The 16,174-nt window shown below is 48.9% G+C and overlaps 1 protein-coding gene across 2 annotated transcripts in view; it reads left to right on the top strand.

The window, feature by feature from the left end:
• The window catches only part of LOC139756542 (galanin receptor 2a-like), a 175,539-nt gene that overhangs the window by 1,560 nt on the left and 157,805 nt on the right, over positions 1 to 16,174 (top strand). For both annotated transcript variants that reach the window (XM_071676115.1, XM_071676106.1), the window contains exons 2-3: positions 1,115 to 1,205; positions 4,324 to 4,537. In XM_071676115.1, the coding sequence (XP_071532216.1) occupies positions 1,115 to 1,205; positions 4,324 to 4,537 (305 nt within the window). The remainder of the gene's footprint in view (positions 1 to 1,114; positions 1,206 to 4,323; positions 4,538 to 16,174) is intronic.

Genomic DNA, 16,174 nt, shown 5'->3' with positions numbered 1-16,174 from the left:
AAGTATGAGTAGAAGTAGAGGCTGGACGAGTGGTAGTGGATGAAATGGTTGGGAGGCTGGTGGTGTTGCATATAAAGGTGGCACCAGCAGCAGTGTTGGTTGCTCAAGGTGATAACCTAATAATTACTGGTTGTAGTTGTCATGTAGACCAGGTGCTTCCCCCCGAGCATGTACTACGCGTGCCACTAGCGTTACGTAAGTTCCCTTACTGATGTTACGGAGTGATAAGGGATCTGAGAAGCTCCAGTATGCGAATAGTAATGGGTATACATACGTAGGTTTAGGAATGTTAAGCTATGTCTTGTCCACACACATTCACGTATCTTAAGGAATGCCTTTAACGAGTCATTCTCTACGATAGTATGTCACTGTGGTCGACTGAGAGAGTGTGTGAGTGTTCAGTGGGGCACAAGTGTGGGAGGAGGACTGCTTAATGGTACGCCCCTCAGAAACGCACGGACCCGATGCCAGCCGTTAACACAGGCCACATGGGATGCGGCGATGCTCAGGCTGGCTTTAAACTCTCTGGAGGGTAGGTCTCGCACAGCCGCCTGCAAAGTTAATTGGAACCAACTCCAGAAGCCTTGAAGACTCGTGCAACGAGAGAGAGAGAGAGAGAGAGAGAGAGAGAGAGAGAGAGAGAGAGAGAGAGAGAGAGAGAGAGAGAGCAGAACTAAAACCATTTTGAGTGACACTGTATTGCACTAGGGTCAGAGATGTGGCACCAGTTTGGACTGATTATTGATTGCCAGACTCCAGTAACAGTGTGGTTCATTACTGGAATCTTTAAGATATTTTGACATTAGATTTGAACCTCTTGAGCACGACGGCACGACCCTTAGGTGTGGTGGCCTAGTCTTTGAACTAGATTTGAGGGACGAGTTAAAGGGCCAAGCCGTCATGCCTCAGGATCATACCATCGCCCTTAAGGATCGAACCCTCGTGCTCAGGGGGGTCTGAAAGGATTGTAGAATGTATTACCATGTCGCTTGTATGACGGAAGATATGAATGTTGTCCACATACATCGTTAATTGTACAAGTGGTGACGGTGTGTCGTGAGATGCCTCACCTGGTAACGAAGTCATCTGAAGTTTTCTTTCCCCGTCTTGACAGATTCCCTTCTTCTTCCTGTACCTGACCACCTACCTCCTGACGCTCATCTTCGGCATCATGGGCAACGTGGCCGTCATCGCCCTCATGGCAGGTAAGAGTTCGAACCTCCGCTTCGGGTCAGACCTGATCTGTTAGCCGAAGTCGGGTCAGGGGTTACTCGCGTGTTAGGCGCCAGCGTCAGCTTTGGGTTTGGAAATCGTACCATCAGACGCTTCAGGTGACCTTGAGGCTAGATAGATGACCTCCGGGGTCATTCAGGAGTGTGTGAGGTAGACTTCAAGTATCAGTAGGTATTTATCCACTCTCATTTGGTTTCCGTAGAGGATATAACATACCCCTGCTGCAGACCTTCCTTCACCTGGAACCACATTTCACTCTTTTGGCTTCCCATTCGTGTGTCCACAAGCCTCACACCTTTGATAAACACTTCTGATTGCTTCTAACATCTTACCCCCCTCCCACAGCGTATATTCCTATGACCTTCCACAAGGCATCTCTGTCAACCCTATCCTATGTCTTCTTCAGATCCATAAATCTCACGTACAGAGCCATCTGAATCCCTAAGCATTTCATTGTTGTTCTGTGCCCGAGTGCGGCCCTCAAGTTATCGCGTCGTCAGGGGAGATACAAGAGCCAGAGACCGAGAGTCTTGTGTTCTCCCCTGACGATGTGATTTACAGGAGAGCGGTCGGACTTTTGTTTCATTTCACTTTTCCCCGAGGTTATCATGAGATGTTAGATCACGCCCGTTACTGTGACATATTGCATATATCTCTTCACGGTGAAGGTTCTGCATATATATATATATATATATATATATATATATATATATATATATATATATATATATATATATATATATATTGGAAAAAGATCACAATCGAGCGCGCGATCAAGGAAATTCATAATATCAACGGGAAATGAAACACGGTGAGTTCCCAAGTGCACTTTCGTGTAATGATCACATCGTCAGGGGAGATACAAGAAACGAATATCAGTCAGTTGATATACAAGGAAGAGACGTAGCTAGTTCGCTACTTGGTAAACAAGTGACTAACCGAATGAAGGTCGGGTGTGTTCAAATGTGGCAACACGCATATCATGAATTTATTAAGTGGACAGGTAAGGGAACGGTTTACAAATTTCATCAACTGTAAAGCTATCTAATTTGTGTAGACCTTTACTAATATTGTTACAATTCTTTGTGTATTTGATAAAAGAAGATTCAGTGATATTCCTCGTGGTAAGGGAGTTGGAATGATAACTTGAGATGCATTACTCTAGTCAGTACAATGATCATAATTTTTAACATGATTAAACAAGACAATTGATTCTTGTCCTATTCGTATACTATATGCCGCTTAAATCTAACAGAAAGATCTTTCCTAGTCTGCCCATCATAAAACATAAATTTTTACATGGTACTCTATTAACACAGCCTGCAGAACTTTCTGGTGAGTTCCTGATTAAGATATTCTCTATAGTATTGTTGTTGCTGAAGGCAACATTTGCCTTGAAATATGGTATCAATGGGAGGTTTGGGCTCAACTCTATGAAATGATTTCTTTGCCAACTTAAGGGATTTATCAGTGAAAGATGTAGGGTACTTTAACTTAGATCCAGTAGAATATATCTAATCAAACTCATCATCAATAAACCCTGGACTGCATATACGTGATCCCCAGAGACTGGAATGATAATTATTTTACTCTATGTTGAGCTTTGTAATAATGGATATATGAGCATACATTGGTAGGTTTTTTTATATATGCTAAACTTAAACATTTTTCCATCCCCCTATGAATCATGCAATCTAAAAATGGTAAGATACCATTATTTTCCATTTCTACTCTTGGGAACTTACTGTGTTTCATTCCCCGTGGATTACAAGAAATCCTTGTTAGGGGCGATCATAGCCTAGCAGTAGTGCTCCCGCCTGCAACGCAGGGATCCTAGGTTCGATTCTGGCTGTTGGATGTTTGTATGTTCTATGAAAGTGCACGTTCATATGCACTTATTCGTATTCATATACCTCCGTGTTGTATAGATAAGTTCGGTAAAATGGTATCTGCTGGTCGTGTGAGTCTGATGGGAAATGACCGGTCTAGACCCCGTTGCTCACCACCGTAAGACGAAGGGTATTCGATTACATAGTACTTGTATAGTCATTTCCCCATTAGGGGCGATCATAGCTTAGCGGTAACGCTCCCGCTTGCAACGCAGGGATCCCGGGTTCGATCCCGGCTGTTGGATGTTTGTGTGTTCTGTCATATACATCCCACCCTGCCTGTCGTACAGTCAGGGATTGAGCCTCTGAGTCCATTCACACACACCAGTTGTACCCCGCAGCCAGCTGACGCCGACAGTGAGCCACCCTCGCATCTTTATAACATCTTTTTGAATATATGTATATATTCCAGTGTCTCTGTTTTTGTTTTCCGCGGTTTGTTTTGCGTACCGTCCACGTTGTTCAGGACGCAAAAGTTGTCCTTTAGTTATAACGTGGAACACTTGAACAGTATATTTTAAGTTTTCGAATGAAAGTCGCATGTACAGTGCGGACAGAATTTCAGGGATGAAATCGTTGCTTCTTATACCATCTCGAAAGTTGTGATCAAAACATGAATTTGGCCACTCGGGTTATGTGTCCAGTCACGGTGGAGATCCAGGCTAATTGTGGCAAACATACAACTGATTGTTAACCCAGTTAACCACTTTCCCTTAGTTACGATTGTCAACATACGTGACCTCTGAGTGATGACCCCCGGTTGTACGTGTTTGAGTTATTGTTGTAAACATGTATCTGGTTGGTGACTTGGTTGTTAGCGTCTTGGGTTACCAGGTTAATGTACTTTGGGAGGTGCAGTCGTGTATATATGTATTATTGTTCATTGGAGAGACCAGCTATTGGTCAGTCTTTCGTTCCGCTAAAAATGTAGATTTTTTTTTTTTTTTTTTCCTTTTGTTTGAGTCAGTTGTGTATACACCTCACTAGTTCCTGGAGGACGATGGTAGACCCTCTGGTGATAATGGTCCAGCCTTTTTTGACTTGGCCATTAAAGGTTAAGGTCAAAAGGCCAGGTCATTATGCCCAAAGGTCTTGCCGTCTTCCTCAAGGGCTTAGAAGCAGAGAGAACGTATGTATATGTTGGATTTCTTTCTCTCTTTTTCTCTCTCTCTTTCTCACTCTCTGTCCTCTCCTGCCGCAGGCGACCGCAAGTCTCGCAACACGACCAACATGTTCCTCGTGTCGCTCTCGTTGGCCGACCTGCTCATGCTGCTGCTGTGTGTCCCCCTCGAGATCGTCTACTTCTTCGTCGTGTTGTGGGACTCGGGAGGAACCGTCTGCAAGATCGCCAACTACTTCATGATGCTCTCGTTCACCTCCAGCGTCCTCAACCTCACCGCCGTCAGCCTCGAGAGGTGAGTACTGACATGGCCACGTCTGAGCAGGTTTTGACCACGTCTGAGTAGAACTTGACCACGTCTGAGCAGGTCTTGACCACGTCTGAGCAGGTCTTGACCACGTCTGAGCAGGTCCCTGACCACGTCTGAGCGGGTCTTGACCATGTCTGAGCAGGTCCTTGACCACGTCTGAGCAGGTCCTTGACCACGTCTGAGTAGGTCTTGACCACGTCTGAGCAGGTCTTGACCACGTCTGAGCAGGTCCTTGACCACGTCTGAGTAGGTCTTGACCACGTCTGAGCAGGTCTTGACCACGTCTGAGCAGGTCCTTGACCACGTCTGAGCAGGTCTTGACCACGTCTGAGTAGGTCTTGACCACGTCTGAGTAGGTCTTGACCACGTCTGAGCAGGTCCTTGACCACGTCTGAGTAGGTCTTGACCACGTCTGAGCAGGTCTTGACCACGTCTGAGCAGGTCCTTGACCACGTCTGAGCAGGTCTTGACCACGTCTGAGTAGGTCCTTGACCACGTCTGAGCAGGTCCTTGACCACGTCTGAGCAGGTCTTGACCACGTCTGAGTAGGTCCTTGACCACGTCTGAGCAGGTCCTTGACCACGTCTGAGCAGGTCTTGACCACGTCTGAGCAGGTCCTTGACCACGTCTGAGTAGGTCCTTGACCACGTCTGAGCAGGTCCTTGACCACGTCTGAGCAGGTCTTGACCACGTCTGAGCAGGTCTTGACCACGTCTGAGTAGGTCCTTGACCACGTCTGAGCAGGTCCTTGACCACGTCTGAGCAGGTCTTGACCACGTCTGAGCAGGTCCTTGACCACGTCTGAGCAGGTCTTGACCACGTCTGAGCAGGTCTTGACCACGTCTGAGTAGGTCCTTGACCACGTCTGAGCAGGTCCTTGACCACGTCTGAGCAGGTCTTGACCACGTCTGAGTAGGTCCTTGACCACGTCTGAGTAGGTCTTGACCACGTCTGAGCAGGTCTTGACCACGTCTGAGTAGGTCCTTGACCACGTCTGAGTAGGTCTTGACCACGTCTGAGCAGGTCCTTGACCACGTCTGAGTAGGTCTTGACCACGTCTGAGTAGGTCCTTGACCACGTCTGAGTAGGTCTTGACCACGTCTGAGCAGGTCCTTGACCACGTCTGAGCTAGCGTTCCCCGCGCGAGGGGTCGTGCTGTAAGGTATGGGCGCGCGCGCTCGCCAACAGGCCTGGCTATGTTAGGCATCAACACGTCCCATCACACGACAGATCAGCAAGCACAAGAAATTCTCTCATGATTTTTTACATCTTATTTTTACAGATTTTTTTTTTTTTCCTCATAGGTTCAGGTAAGTGTATCTGTGCTCTATATTTTACCCTGTTTTTTTCGTAATGTTTAGTACAGTTGTTAGCTCACTTGTTCCAACTTTGATTTCAGTATATTTTTTCTTCCTTTTTTTTGTGGTTTTTAAAAGCGACTGTGTTTTCTTTAGCACGTCCAGCCTCTGTGTGTGTGTGTGTGTGTAGTATGGTGAAGTGTTTAGTGACATGGGTAGAGAACATGGCCTCTTGTGTGGAGGGGAGGAAGGGGCTCTTGGTGGGAAGACCGGCACGTAGCGGGAGCAGCACGTCGTGCCATTGGCATGACCGAGGGATCATGGCAGAGGTGTCACTCCAGGGGGTTAAAGTTGTCGTGTTCCAGGGTTACATGGTCGTGCTCACGGGTCAGGTTGTCGTGATCCTGGGTTACATGGTCGTGCTCACGGGTCAGGTTGTCGTGTTCCTGGGTTACATGGTCGTGCTCACGGGTCAGGTTGTCGTGTTCCAGGGTTACATGGTCATGCTCACGGGTCAGGTTGTCGTGTTCCAGGGTTACATGGTCATGCTCACGGGTCAGGTTGTCGTGTTCCTGGGTTACATGGTCATGCTCACGGGTCAGGTTGTCGTGATCCTGGGTTACATGGTCATGCTCACGGGTCAGGTTGTCGTGTTCCAGGGTTACATGGTCATGCTCACGGGTCAGGTTGTCGTGTTCCAGGGTTACATGGTCATGCTCACGGGTCAGGTTGTCGTGTTCCTGGGTTACATGGTCATGCTCACGGGTCAGGTTGTCGTGATCCTGGGTTACATGGTCGTGCTCACGGGTCAGGTTGTCGTGTTCCTGGGTTACGCTGTCGTGCTGTGGGGAGTAAGGTCGTCGTCGTACCCCCATTGGGGGTGAGTAACAGCTGAAACACGACGCCTCTACCCCTGAGCAGAACAGCAGTATAGAACCTGATGTTGAATGCCTTACCTGTGAACACGACAAGTGTGGCACTGAGCACGACACGTCCACGGTACGTGTACGATAATCTCTGCTCTTACGTACGACTACTCCACGCCTCTACCTAGAGATGACGTCGTCATCATCCCTAGCTCAGCTGTTGGGAGGGGGCTACTCTCTCTCTCTCTCTCTCTCTCTCTCTCTCTCTCTCTCTCTCTCTCTCTCTCTCTCTCTCTCTCTCTCTCTCTCTCTCTATCTCTCGCCCCTTAGCTTCCTTTTCCTGCCCCATACTGACCCCCTACACACCCTGCCAACAAAGGGGCGCTGCACGCCACAGCAGCCCTACCCTACGGAGGAGCACCGATCGCCCCTTTCCTTCGCCAGATCGAGAGAGAGAGAGAGAGAGAGAGAGAGAGAGAGAGAGAGAGAGAGAGAGAGAGAGATCCGCAGGGCAGGAGGAGGGAGGACGCATCCTGTCCTCACTCATCATCGTGTTCTGGATCAGTGAACTGTTCGGTGCTGCAGACGGCGTCCACGAGACGCTTGATCCGGACCGTTGTCTGATGTACGCCAGAGAGAGAGAGAGAGAGAGAGAGAGAGAGAGAGAGAGAGAGAGAGAGAGAGAGAGAGAGAGAGAGAGAACGTGAAGAACTAAGCCAGCGCTCAAGAGAACAGCGGGAAAAATACATAGAGAGAACATCAGGCGGTGAGAACCAAAAGATATCTGGGTATCTTTTTCGAACCTCGAAAGATGATACATAAAGATAATGGCATAACTTGTAACTGGGCGCTACCAGCTCCACGAGTATTTTAGAGAAATGGAGACAGTGTAATGATAGATACATAATACTAGAATGAAAAAATGTATCGAACATGAATGTGAAGACTGCTTGGGTCCGTGTGTTACCGGAGAGAGAGAGAGAGAGAGAGTTTTACACTCGTGTGGCCTCGTCTTCATGGCCACCACTGTGAGATGTAAGACCCAGGTGTAGCCAAGAAGACCTGGCCATGGGCTACACACACACACACACACACACACACACACACACAAGGAATTACCGCAGTTGATTGTCTAGCCGGTGGACGGTGTGGTCAGATGATGTTGTTTTTGGTCCACGATCGTTAAGGGGAGGTGTTTATTATGTGTTAGGCGGACGGCTACCGGCAGGTGGCGTTTATGGCCGTAGTGTGTGGTGCGTGGTGTTAATGTGGTGGTGGTGTGGTGATAGTGTGGTGGTGGTGTTTGGTGCTAGTGTGGTGGTGGTGAAGTGATAGTGTAGTGGTTGTGTGGTGATAGTGTGGTGTGGTGATAGTGTGGTGGTGGTGTGGTGATAGTGTGGTGATGGTGTGGTGATAGTGTGGTATAGTGATGGTGTGGTGTAGTGTGTGTGGTGATGTGGTGTGGTGTGGTGACAGTGTGGCGGTGTGGTGATAGTGTGGTGCTGTGGTGATAGTGTGGTGGTGGTGTGGTTGATAGTGTGGTATAGTGATGGTGTGGTGTAGTATGTGTGGTGATGTGGTGTGGTGTGGTGACAGTGTGGCGGTGTGGTAATAGTGTGGTATAGTGATGGTGTGGTGTAGTGTGTGTGTGGTGATGTGGTGTGGTGTTGGTATGGTGTAGTGTGTTGTGGTGACAGTGTGGCGGTGTGGTAATAGTGTGGCGGTGTGGTGATAGTGTTGTGGTGTGGTGATAGTGTGGTGGTGTGGTGGCAGTGTGGTGGTAGTTTGTAAGAACCAGACTAAAGCCTGCTGTGGGTGTGGTTGCTTCCTCCTCCTGTTGGTCGCTTTGATCCCCTTCTGTTGTTGTGGTCGATGGTATTGTACGTCTTGATCCCTTGAATATTTATCCGTACTTTCCCTAATTCTGTATTCGTCTTTGATTTCGCAGTGCGAATTTCCTTGGCTGTTTATTGTCTGTCATTGTGTTATTGTTTACCCAGCTGTGTCTCTGTTGACTTACAGTGTCCATCTGTCCATATTATTCTTGGTCTTTGCCTCGATTTTTTCCCTTACACTTCTTATTTTTGCACGACGGTACGACCCTTGAGCGCAAGAGTGCGATCCCAAAGCTTGGCGATACGACTCATAGGCTCGCCGGCACGACCCTTGGATATAGGATGACACCTGACCTACATTTGGCTTTTAAGAGTCAGGTCTAGGGTCGTGCCATCATCCCCAAAGGTCGTTCTGCCGTGCTCAAGGAGAGTGCCGTCATGTTCAGAGGTCGTACCGTCGTACTCAGTGGTCGTGCTGCCATGCTTAAGGTTAGTACCGTCGTGATCAAGGGTCATACCGTCGTGCTCAAGGGTCGTACCGTCGTGCTCAAGGGTCGTACCGTCGTGCTCAAGGGTCGTACCGTCGTGCTCAAGGGTCGTACCGTCGTGCTCAAGGGTCGTACCGTCGTGCTCAAGGGTCGTACCATTACGTTCGTCCTGAAGGGTCGTACCTACGGTCTTCCTCAGGGTCGTACCTACGTCTTCCTCAAGGGTCGTACCGTCGTGCTCAAGGGTCGTACCATTACGTTCGTCCTGAAGGGTCGTACCTACGGTCCTTCCTCAAGGGTCGTACTACGGTCTTCCTCAGGGTCGTACCTACGGTCTTCTCAAGGGTCGTACCTACGGTCTTCTCAAGGGTCGTACCTACGGTCTTCCTCAGGGTCGTACCTACGGTCTCCTCAAGGGTCGTACCGTCGTGCTCAAGGGTCGTACCGTCGTGCTCAAGGGTCGTACCATAACGTTCGTCCTGAAGGGTCGTACCTACGTCTTCCTCAAGGGTCGTACCGTCGTGCTCAAGGGTCGTACCGTCGTGCTCAAGGGTCGTACCTACGGTCTTCTCAAGGGTCGTACCGTCGTGCTCAAGGGTCGTACCATTACGTTCGTCCTGAAGGGTCGTACCATGCGGTCTTCCTCGAGGGTCGCACGATGCGGACTTCCTCAAGGGTCGTACCGTCGTGCTCAAGGGTCGTACCGTCGTGCTCAAGGGTCGTACCATACGTTCGTCCTGAAGGGTCGTACCATGCGGTCTTCCTCGAGGGTCGCACCATGCGGTCTTCCTCGAGGGTCGCACGATGCGGACTTCCTCAAGGGTCGTACCATACGTTCGTCCTGAAGGGTCCGTACCTACGGTCTTCTCAAGGGTCGTACCATTACGTTCGTCCTGAAGGGTCGTACCATGCGGTCTTCCTCGAGGGTCGCACGATGCGGACTTCCTCAAGGGTCGTACCATTACGTTCGTCCTGAAGGGTCGTACTACGGTCTTCCTCAAGGGTCGTACCATTACGTTCGTCCTGAAGGGTCGTACCTACGGTCTTCTCAAGGGTCGTACCGTCGTGCTCAAGGGTCGTACCTACGGTCTTCCTCAGGGTCGTACCTACGGTCTTCTCAAGGGTCGTACCGTCGTGCTCAAGGGTCGTACCGTCGTGCTCAAGGGTCGTACCTACGTCTTCCTCAAGGGTCGTACCATAACGTTCGTCCTGAAGGGTCGTACTACGGTCTTCCTCAGGGTCGTACCTACGGTCTCCTCAAGGGTCGTACTACGGTCTTCCTCAGGGTCGTACCTACGGTCTTCTCAAGGGTCGTACCATAACGTTCGTCCTGAAGGGTCGTACTACGGTCTTCCTCAGGGTCGTACCTACGGTCTTCTCAAGGGTCGTACCGTCGTGCTCAAGGGTCGTACCTACGGTCTTCCTCAAGGGTCGTACCTACGGTCTTCCTCAAGGGTCGTACCATACGTTCGTCCTGAAGGGTCGCACCTACGGTCTTCCTCAAGGGTCGTACCTACGGTCTTCCTCAAGGGTCGTACCATACGTTCGTCCTGAAGAGTCGCACCTACGGTCTTCCTCAAGGGTCGTACCTACGGTCTTCCTCAAGGGTCGTACCATACGTTCGTCCTGAAGGGTCGCACCATGCGGTCGTCCTCGAGGGTCGCACCATGCGGTCTTCCTCAAGGGTCGTACCTACGGTCTTCCTCAAGGGTCGTACCTACGGTCTTCCTCAAGGGTCGTACCATACGTTCGTCCTAAAGGGTCGCACCTACGGTCTTCCTCAAGGGTCGTACCTACGGTCTTCCTCAAGGGTCGTACTATACGTTCGTCCTGAAGGGTCGCTCCTACTGTCTTCCTCAAGGGTCGTACCTACGGTCTTCCTCAAGGGTCGTACCATACGTTCGTCCTGAAGGGTCGTACCTACGGTCTTCCTCAAGGGTCGTACCTACGGTCTTCCTCAAGGGTCGTACCTACGGTCTTCCTCAAGGGTCGTACCTACGGTCTTCCTCAAGGGTCGTACCTACGGTCTTCCTCAAGGGTCGTACCATACGTTCGTCCTGAAGGGTCGTACCTACGGTCTTCCTCAAGGGTCGTACCATACGTTCGTCCTGAAGGGTCGTACCTACGGTCTTCCTCAAGGGTCGTACCATACGTTCGTCCTGAAGGGTCGTACCTACGGTCTTCCTCAAGGGTCGTACCTACGTTCGTCCTGAAGGGTCGTACCTACGGTCTTCCTCAAGGGTCGTACCATACGTTCGTCCTGAAGGGTCGTACCATGCGGTCTTCCTCGAGGGTCGCACGATGCGGACTTCCTCAAGGGTCGTACCATACGTTCGTCCTGAAGGGTCGTACCATGCGGTCATCCTCGAGGGTCGCACGATGCGGACTTCCTCAAGGGTCGTACCATAAGCTCGTCCTCAAAATGTTAAAGCCCCAAATTGTCCCTTTTACTCAGCCTAACCTAACCTAACCTAACCTAACCTAACCTAACCTAACCTAACGTAAGGAGATAAGAACAGACACATTTTAGGTCATAGTGTAGTTCAGGTACTTGATGGGAAAGGTAGGGCGAATCGTCTGGGAATGTCAAGGGGATGGAGGCCTGATGGGGTCAGCGAGAGGTCCTGGGGGGGCGGGAGGAAGGTCGGCGCTTCTGATGAAGGAGGAGGGACGACAGGACGGTGTGTGTGGACGTGTGTGTGTGTGTGTGTGTGTGTGTGTGTGTGTGTGTGTGTGTGAGGAAGTGAGCTCAAGATTGTTCTGGGTGAGACTAGGAATGGGCTCCGTGATTTTAGGTGATGATTAGTGCACTTGGAAGTGAGAGGAGCAGGGATGAAAGAGAGTGTATTTACGTATGAGTTGTGTGAGTACTTTGCAAGTTAGGATGCAAGCCGTCCATTTGGGGAAGAAAATGAAAAGGTTGAATGAGGGTATAACTATGGGGCCCTTGGTCCACGGTGTTGATGGGATTGGCTAAGAACTTTCCGAGGTGTGTGCTGAGAGAGGAATAGTGAGCAGGAACACATAGGTCTTAAAGCCACACATCCGTGTACCTGGTTGAGTGGTGGAGACACTACTGCTCGTCAGGCGTGCAAAGGTGAGGTTGTTGGACGTGACTGTACCGAGAGGCGGAGCATGTGGACTGCTTGATCGTTTCGTGCAGCACGCGAGTGTCAACGTTGGTGTTGTGTCTAGGAAGAAAAGAGTGGACGCTTGTGAAGGACGTGGTGGCAGTGAGTAGGTTGAAGCAAGAAGCATGTTTACGGAGATAAGCAGTGGAGGTGAGGTCGTCATGCAAGCGACACAAGCGAGGAAACCCCAGAACCTGGTGCCGTTATGGAGAATGTAACTGTGAAAGGAGCAAGTCGAGAGTTAAATGTGAACAAAGGGGAGGTAGTGGGGTGCAATGAGGGGAGGAACAGAATGTTTTAAGTGTCAGTTTCAGTGGGGAGAACCTGTAAGAGGTGGAGTGCTTTAGACACCTACCTGGAGGTGTCATAGGCTGGAAGGGAGGGATAAGGTCCTGGACCACTGAGGAACGTGTAGAAGGAATCACTCCCTCCGTGGGTATATTTGCTGGAACAGTAGTCCATACAATGGCGTATTGACGAGAATTTTGGGTTTTGAATGCAAAAGAAGAAAGGTTACATGTGTTGAAAATGAAATGCTTGAGGGCTTGATGTTGTGTGAGAAGGTCTGATCGTGTAAGGAATGAGTGTGTCAAAGAGGAGTTTGGCTGCAAGTACAGACTGACTGGCAGGGCCTAGTAGGATGTATAGATATCGTGTGGGCGTATAGGAAGGATGAGAGTAGAAAGTCGGACCAAAAGGATATGTTTGTCAGATATGGAGGGAGTAAGGAGATGGGAAGATAAGAGTGAAAAACGCTGTGAGGGATCGGGGCCAGAAGATTACGGATGCAATGAATTGGATCGGTGTGGTATACTGGCGTCGACGTGCTGTTAAGATGAACCAGAGATGCAGCGGTGGAGGTGAACCATTGGAACGGTCAGTGAGGCTTGGATGTGGATGGTGGGTTCTACTCCCTCGTGCATTGTACACGACAGGTAAGCGAGTGGATGTGTGTATGTGTGTGTGTGTGTGTGTGTGAGAGAGAGAGAGAGAGAGAGAGAGAGAGAGAGAGAGAGAGAGAGAGAGAGAGAGAGAGAGACTAAGTAAAGGCGGTGTAGAAAAGGAGAACAACAATACGACTGCTTTTCTCCCTGGTGGATGAAGCTTTTAAGGGAGATGAAAACATCGAAAGTGTTAAACATCCAGGCGTCCGCCTCGCCCCGCGCCCCACACCGTTATCCGAACTATTCCATTTATCGGAATCCATCGTCCGCATCGTAGAGGAATCCCTTTGAGAATTTCGGACAATATCTGCATTGTGGAGCGGGAAAAAGACTGGTTCATTTTCTCACTCATGTTCAGCGCTTTTTTCTTTCTTTTTTTTACAATAAAAATCGCTCGAGTCATCTTCCTGCGACTCTTCTCTGCTAGCGAGTTTTAAGCGGTGAGATCACTAGGGTAGCGAGTTATATTGGTGAGATCACCAAGTTAGCGAGTTATAGCGGTGAGATCACTAGGGCAGCGAGTTATGGCGGTGAGATCACCAGGGTAACGAGTTATAGCGGTGAGATCACTAGGGTAGCGAGTTATACCGGTGAGATCACTAGGGTAGCGAGTTATATAGGTGAGATCACTAGGGTAGCGAATTATATCGGTGAGGTCACTAGGGTAGCGAGTTATATAGGTGAGATCACTAGGGTAGCGAGTTATAGCGGTGAGATCACCAGGCTAGGGAGTTATAGCGGTGAGATCACCAGGCTAGCGAGTTATATCGGTGAGATCACCAGGCTAGGGAGTTATAGCGGTGAGATCACTAGGCTAGCGAGTTATAGCGGTGAGATCATCAGGTTAGCGAGTTATAGCGGTGAGATCACCAGGTTAGCGAGTTATAGCGGTGAGATCACTGAGCACAGCTGCAGTATGGTCGTTGGGCTCGACCCTTAATTACGATGGCCTGGCTTTGCCAAAAGGTCAGGTCAAGGATCACAGGTTAATGGACAGGCAACTGGCGAGGAACTCGAATCAGACATGTCTCTAGTCCTGGCTGGTTGTAGGTGGATGGTTAGGTTGTTAAAGTAATGGTTGTTCAAGGTGGATAGTTGTCATGTTAATGTTAGTTGTCTGTTATGTTTCTGTGGTTGATTTTGTGGTAGTTGTGAGTATTTACTTGTTGTTGTTGTGGGTATTTACTGGTTGTTGTTAGGGTTGTTACATGGTTTGGTGATCTGCTCTTCTGTTGTTGTGGTGTGTGTGTGTGTGTGTGTGTGTGTGTGTGTGTGTGTGGTTCACTGGTAAGGGAAATGGTTGACATGTTGTTGGTGGGGTGATGGCTGTTGATGGGGAGGGGGGAAGTGAGTTGCCCAGTATGTTGTTGATGTAGGAGTGGGTGTGGTGGTGATAGTGTAGTGGTGGTGTAGTGGGCGGGATGGTTGCATATTCAGTGGGTCACCCACGCGCCCCTGGTGGCACATCGTAGAAACACTGTTCTGCCGTTCTTCTGCAGAAAAACTGTTCTTGGCAGTTGTTGGAAATGAACAGTTGTTGTTCTGCTAAGGTTGGTTCATCAGGATGTTATAGTTGGTAAGCAGTTGGAGGTGAGTGGTTGTATGTCTCAGTTGCCTCAAGCCTAATTTTGGCTTTATTTTTTTTGTTATTATTCGGTTATTAAGGATTTTTTTTTCCTTTTTATTCTTGTGTCCTGAATACATTGAAAGAATTATAACGTAAAGGGAAATATTAGCGAAAGTTTTAGACTTTTTTCGTTAAAGATTTTCTTTTTTTTTTTCCCCTTCCCACCGTTCATGCAACAAATCAGTTCGTGTAGCTGGACACTGTGGATGCGTTTTCTCTACTTAGTACTTCGTAGACAGTACGTAATTTTTCATTCGGGTTCACTGTAAATAGTCATCGCTTCCCTAGCCGGCCTGGGCCCTAATTGAAATATTAAGAGGTTAATGAAAGAGAATAAAGAAGAGACGAGGGGAAAGTATTTACGAATTTGGGAGGAAGTGAAAAATCTGTCTTTTAAAATGTGTCAGATCATAATTATTAGGAAAGACTTGAGAGGGTAGAGAGTTCCAAAGCTTCCAGGAGTAGGGAAAGAAACAGTTATCAAAACGGCCCACCCATAAGTTACCAACGGCCACACAGTAATCATGTGACGCAGCAGCTTGACGAGTACTGCGTGATCCAGCTAGTGGTGGGGGCACAAAAGCAGCCAGCTCTCGGGAGCAACAACTAGAGTAATACCTATTGAAGAGGGAAAGTGAACCAACATTGCGGCGTTGGGCAAGGGGGTCATGTTTGGAAGTTAGCCTGGGAGAGTTGATAAGTCGGACCGCTTTCGACTCAACTCTGTCAAGTAAGGACGCAGTGCTAGAACCACCCCAAATGCGAGAGCAGTACTCCATACAAGGACGAACTTGTATAAACTGTGCGACTTTTCGAAAGAAAATAAATTTTGACATCTAAACTGGACTCCCAGTTTCTTTAGAGGCAGACTTTGCTATTCCTGATCTGTGGGTTTCCAAGGTAGTGTATATGTTACAGTAATACCAAGTATGTTCATTGGTCAACTGGTAGAATTACAGAAGCGTCAAAGGAGAGAAAAATTTTGAGAAGTTTTCGATAGAGAAATGGGCAGAAACTGGGTCTTGTAGGCATTAAACGTAATAAGATTTTGAGTAACCTCCTGAGGTATCCTGTCCAAATCTGAGTTTACTGAAGCAGTAGTGTCAAGATGATATGCAGATCGAGTGAGATTAGAAGGAGCAGACCCGAAGGATGTGGAGGAATGTAGTGTTGACCCGTCAGGGTATGAGAGCATTTTGTTATTTGTGGAAGAACAGAAGTCGTTAATAAAAAGGAGAAAGCTTGTAGGAGACAGGACAGAACCTTGAGGGACACCGCTGTTGATGGAGAAAGGGGAAGAGGCGGATCCATCAACCAATCGGAGATAGATCGGCGGGAGAGGAAGCTAGATATGAAGGAGCAAAGTGAGGGAGGGAAGCTTAGAGATGAGACCCTGATGATGAGATTATACAAGAAAGTCTAATAGCCAATAC

Source organism: Panulirus ornatus, chromosome 2 (assembly GCF_036320965.1).
Source record: "Panulirus ornatus isolate Po-2019 chromosome 2, ASM3632096v1, whole genome shotgun sequence".
In the NCBI taxonomy this organism is placed as follows: Eukaryota; Metazoa; Arthropoda; class Malacostraca; order Decapoda; family Palinuridae; genus Panulirus; species Panulirus ornatus.
The sequence above is the reverse complement of the archived record's forward strand: the minus strand, read 5'-3'. Positions and strand labels throughout refer to the sequence as shown.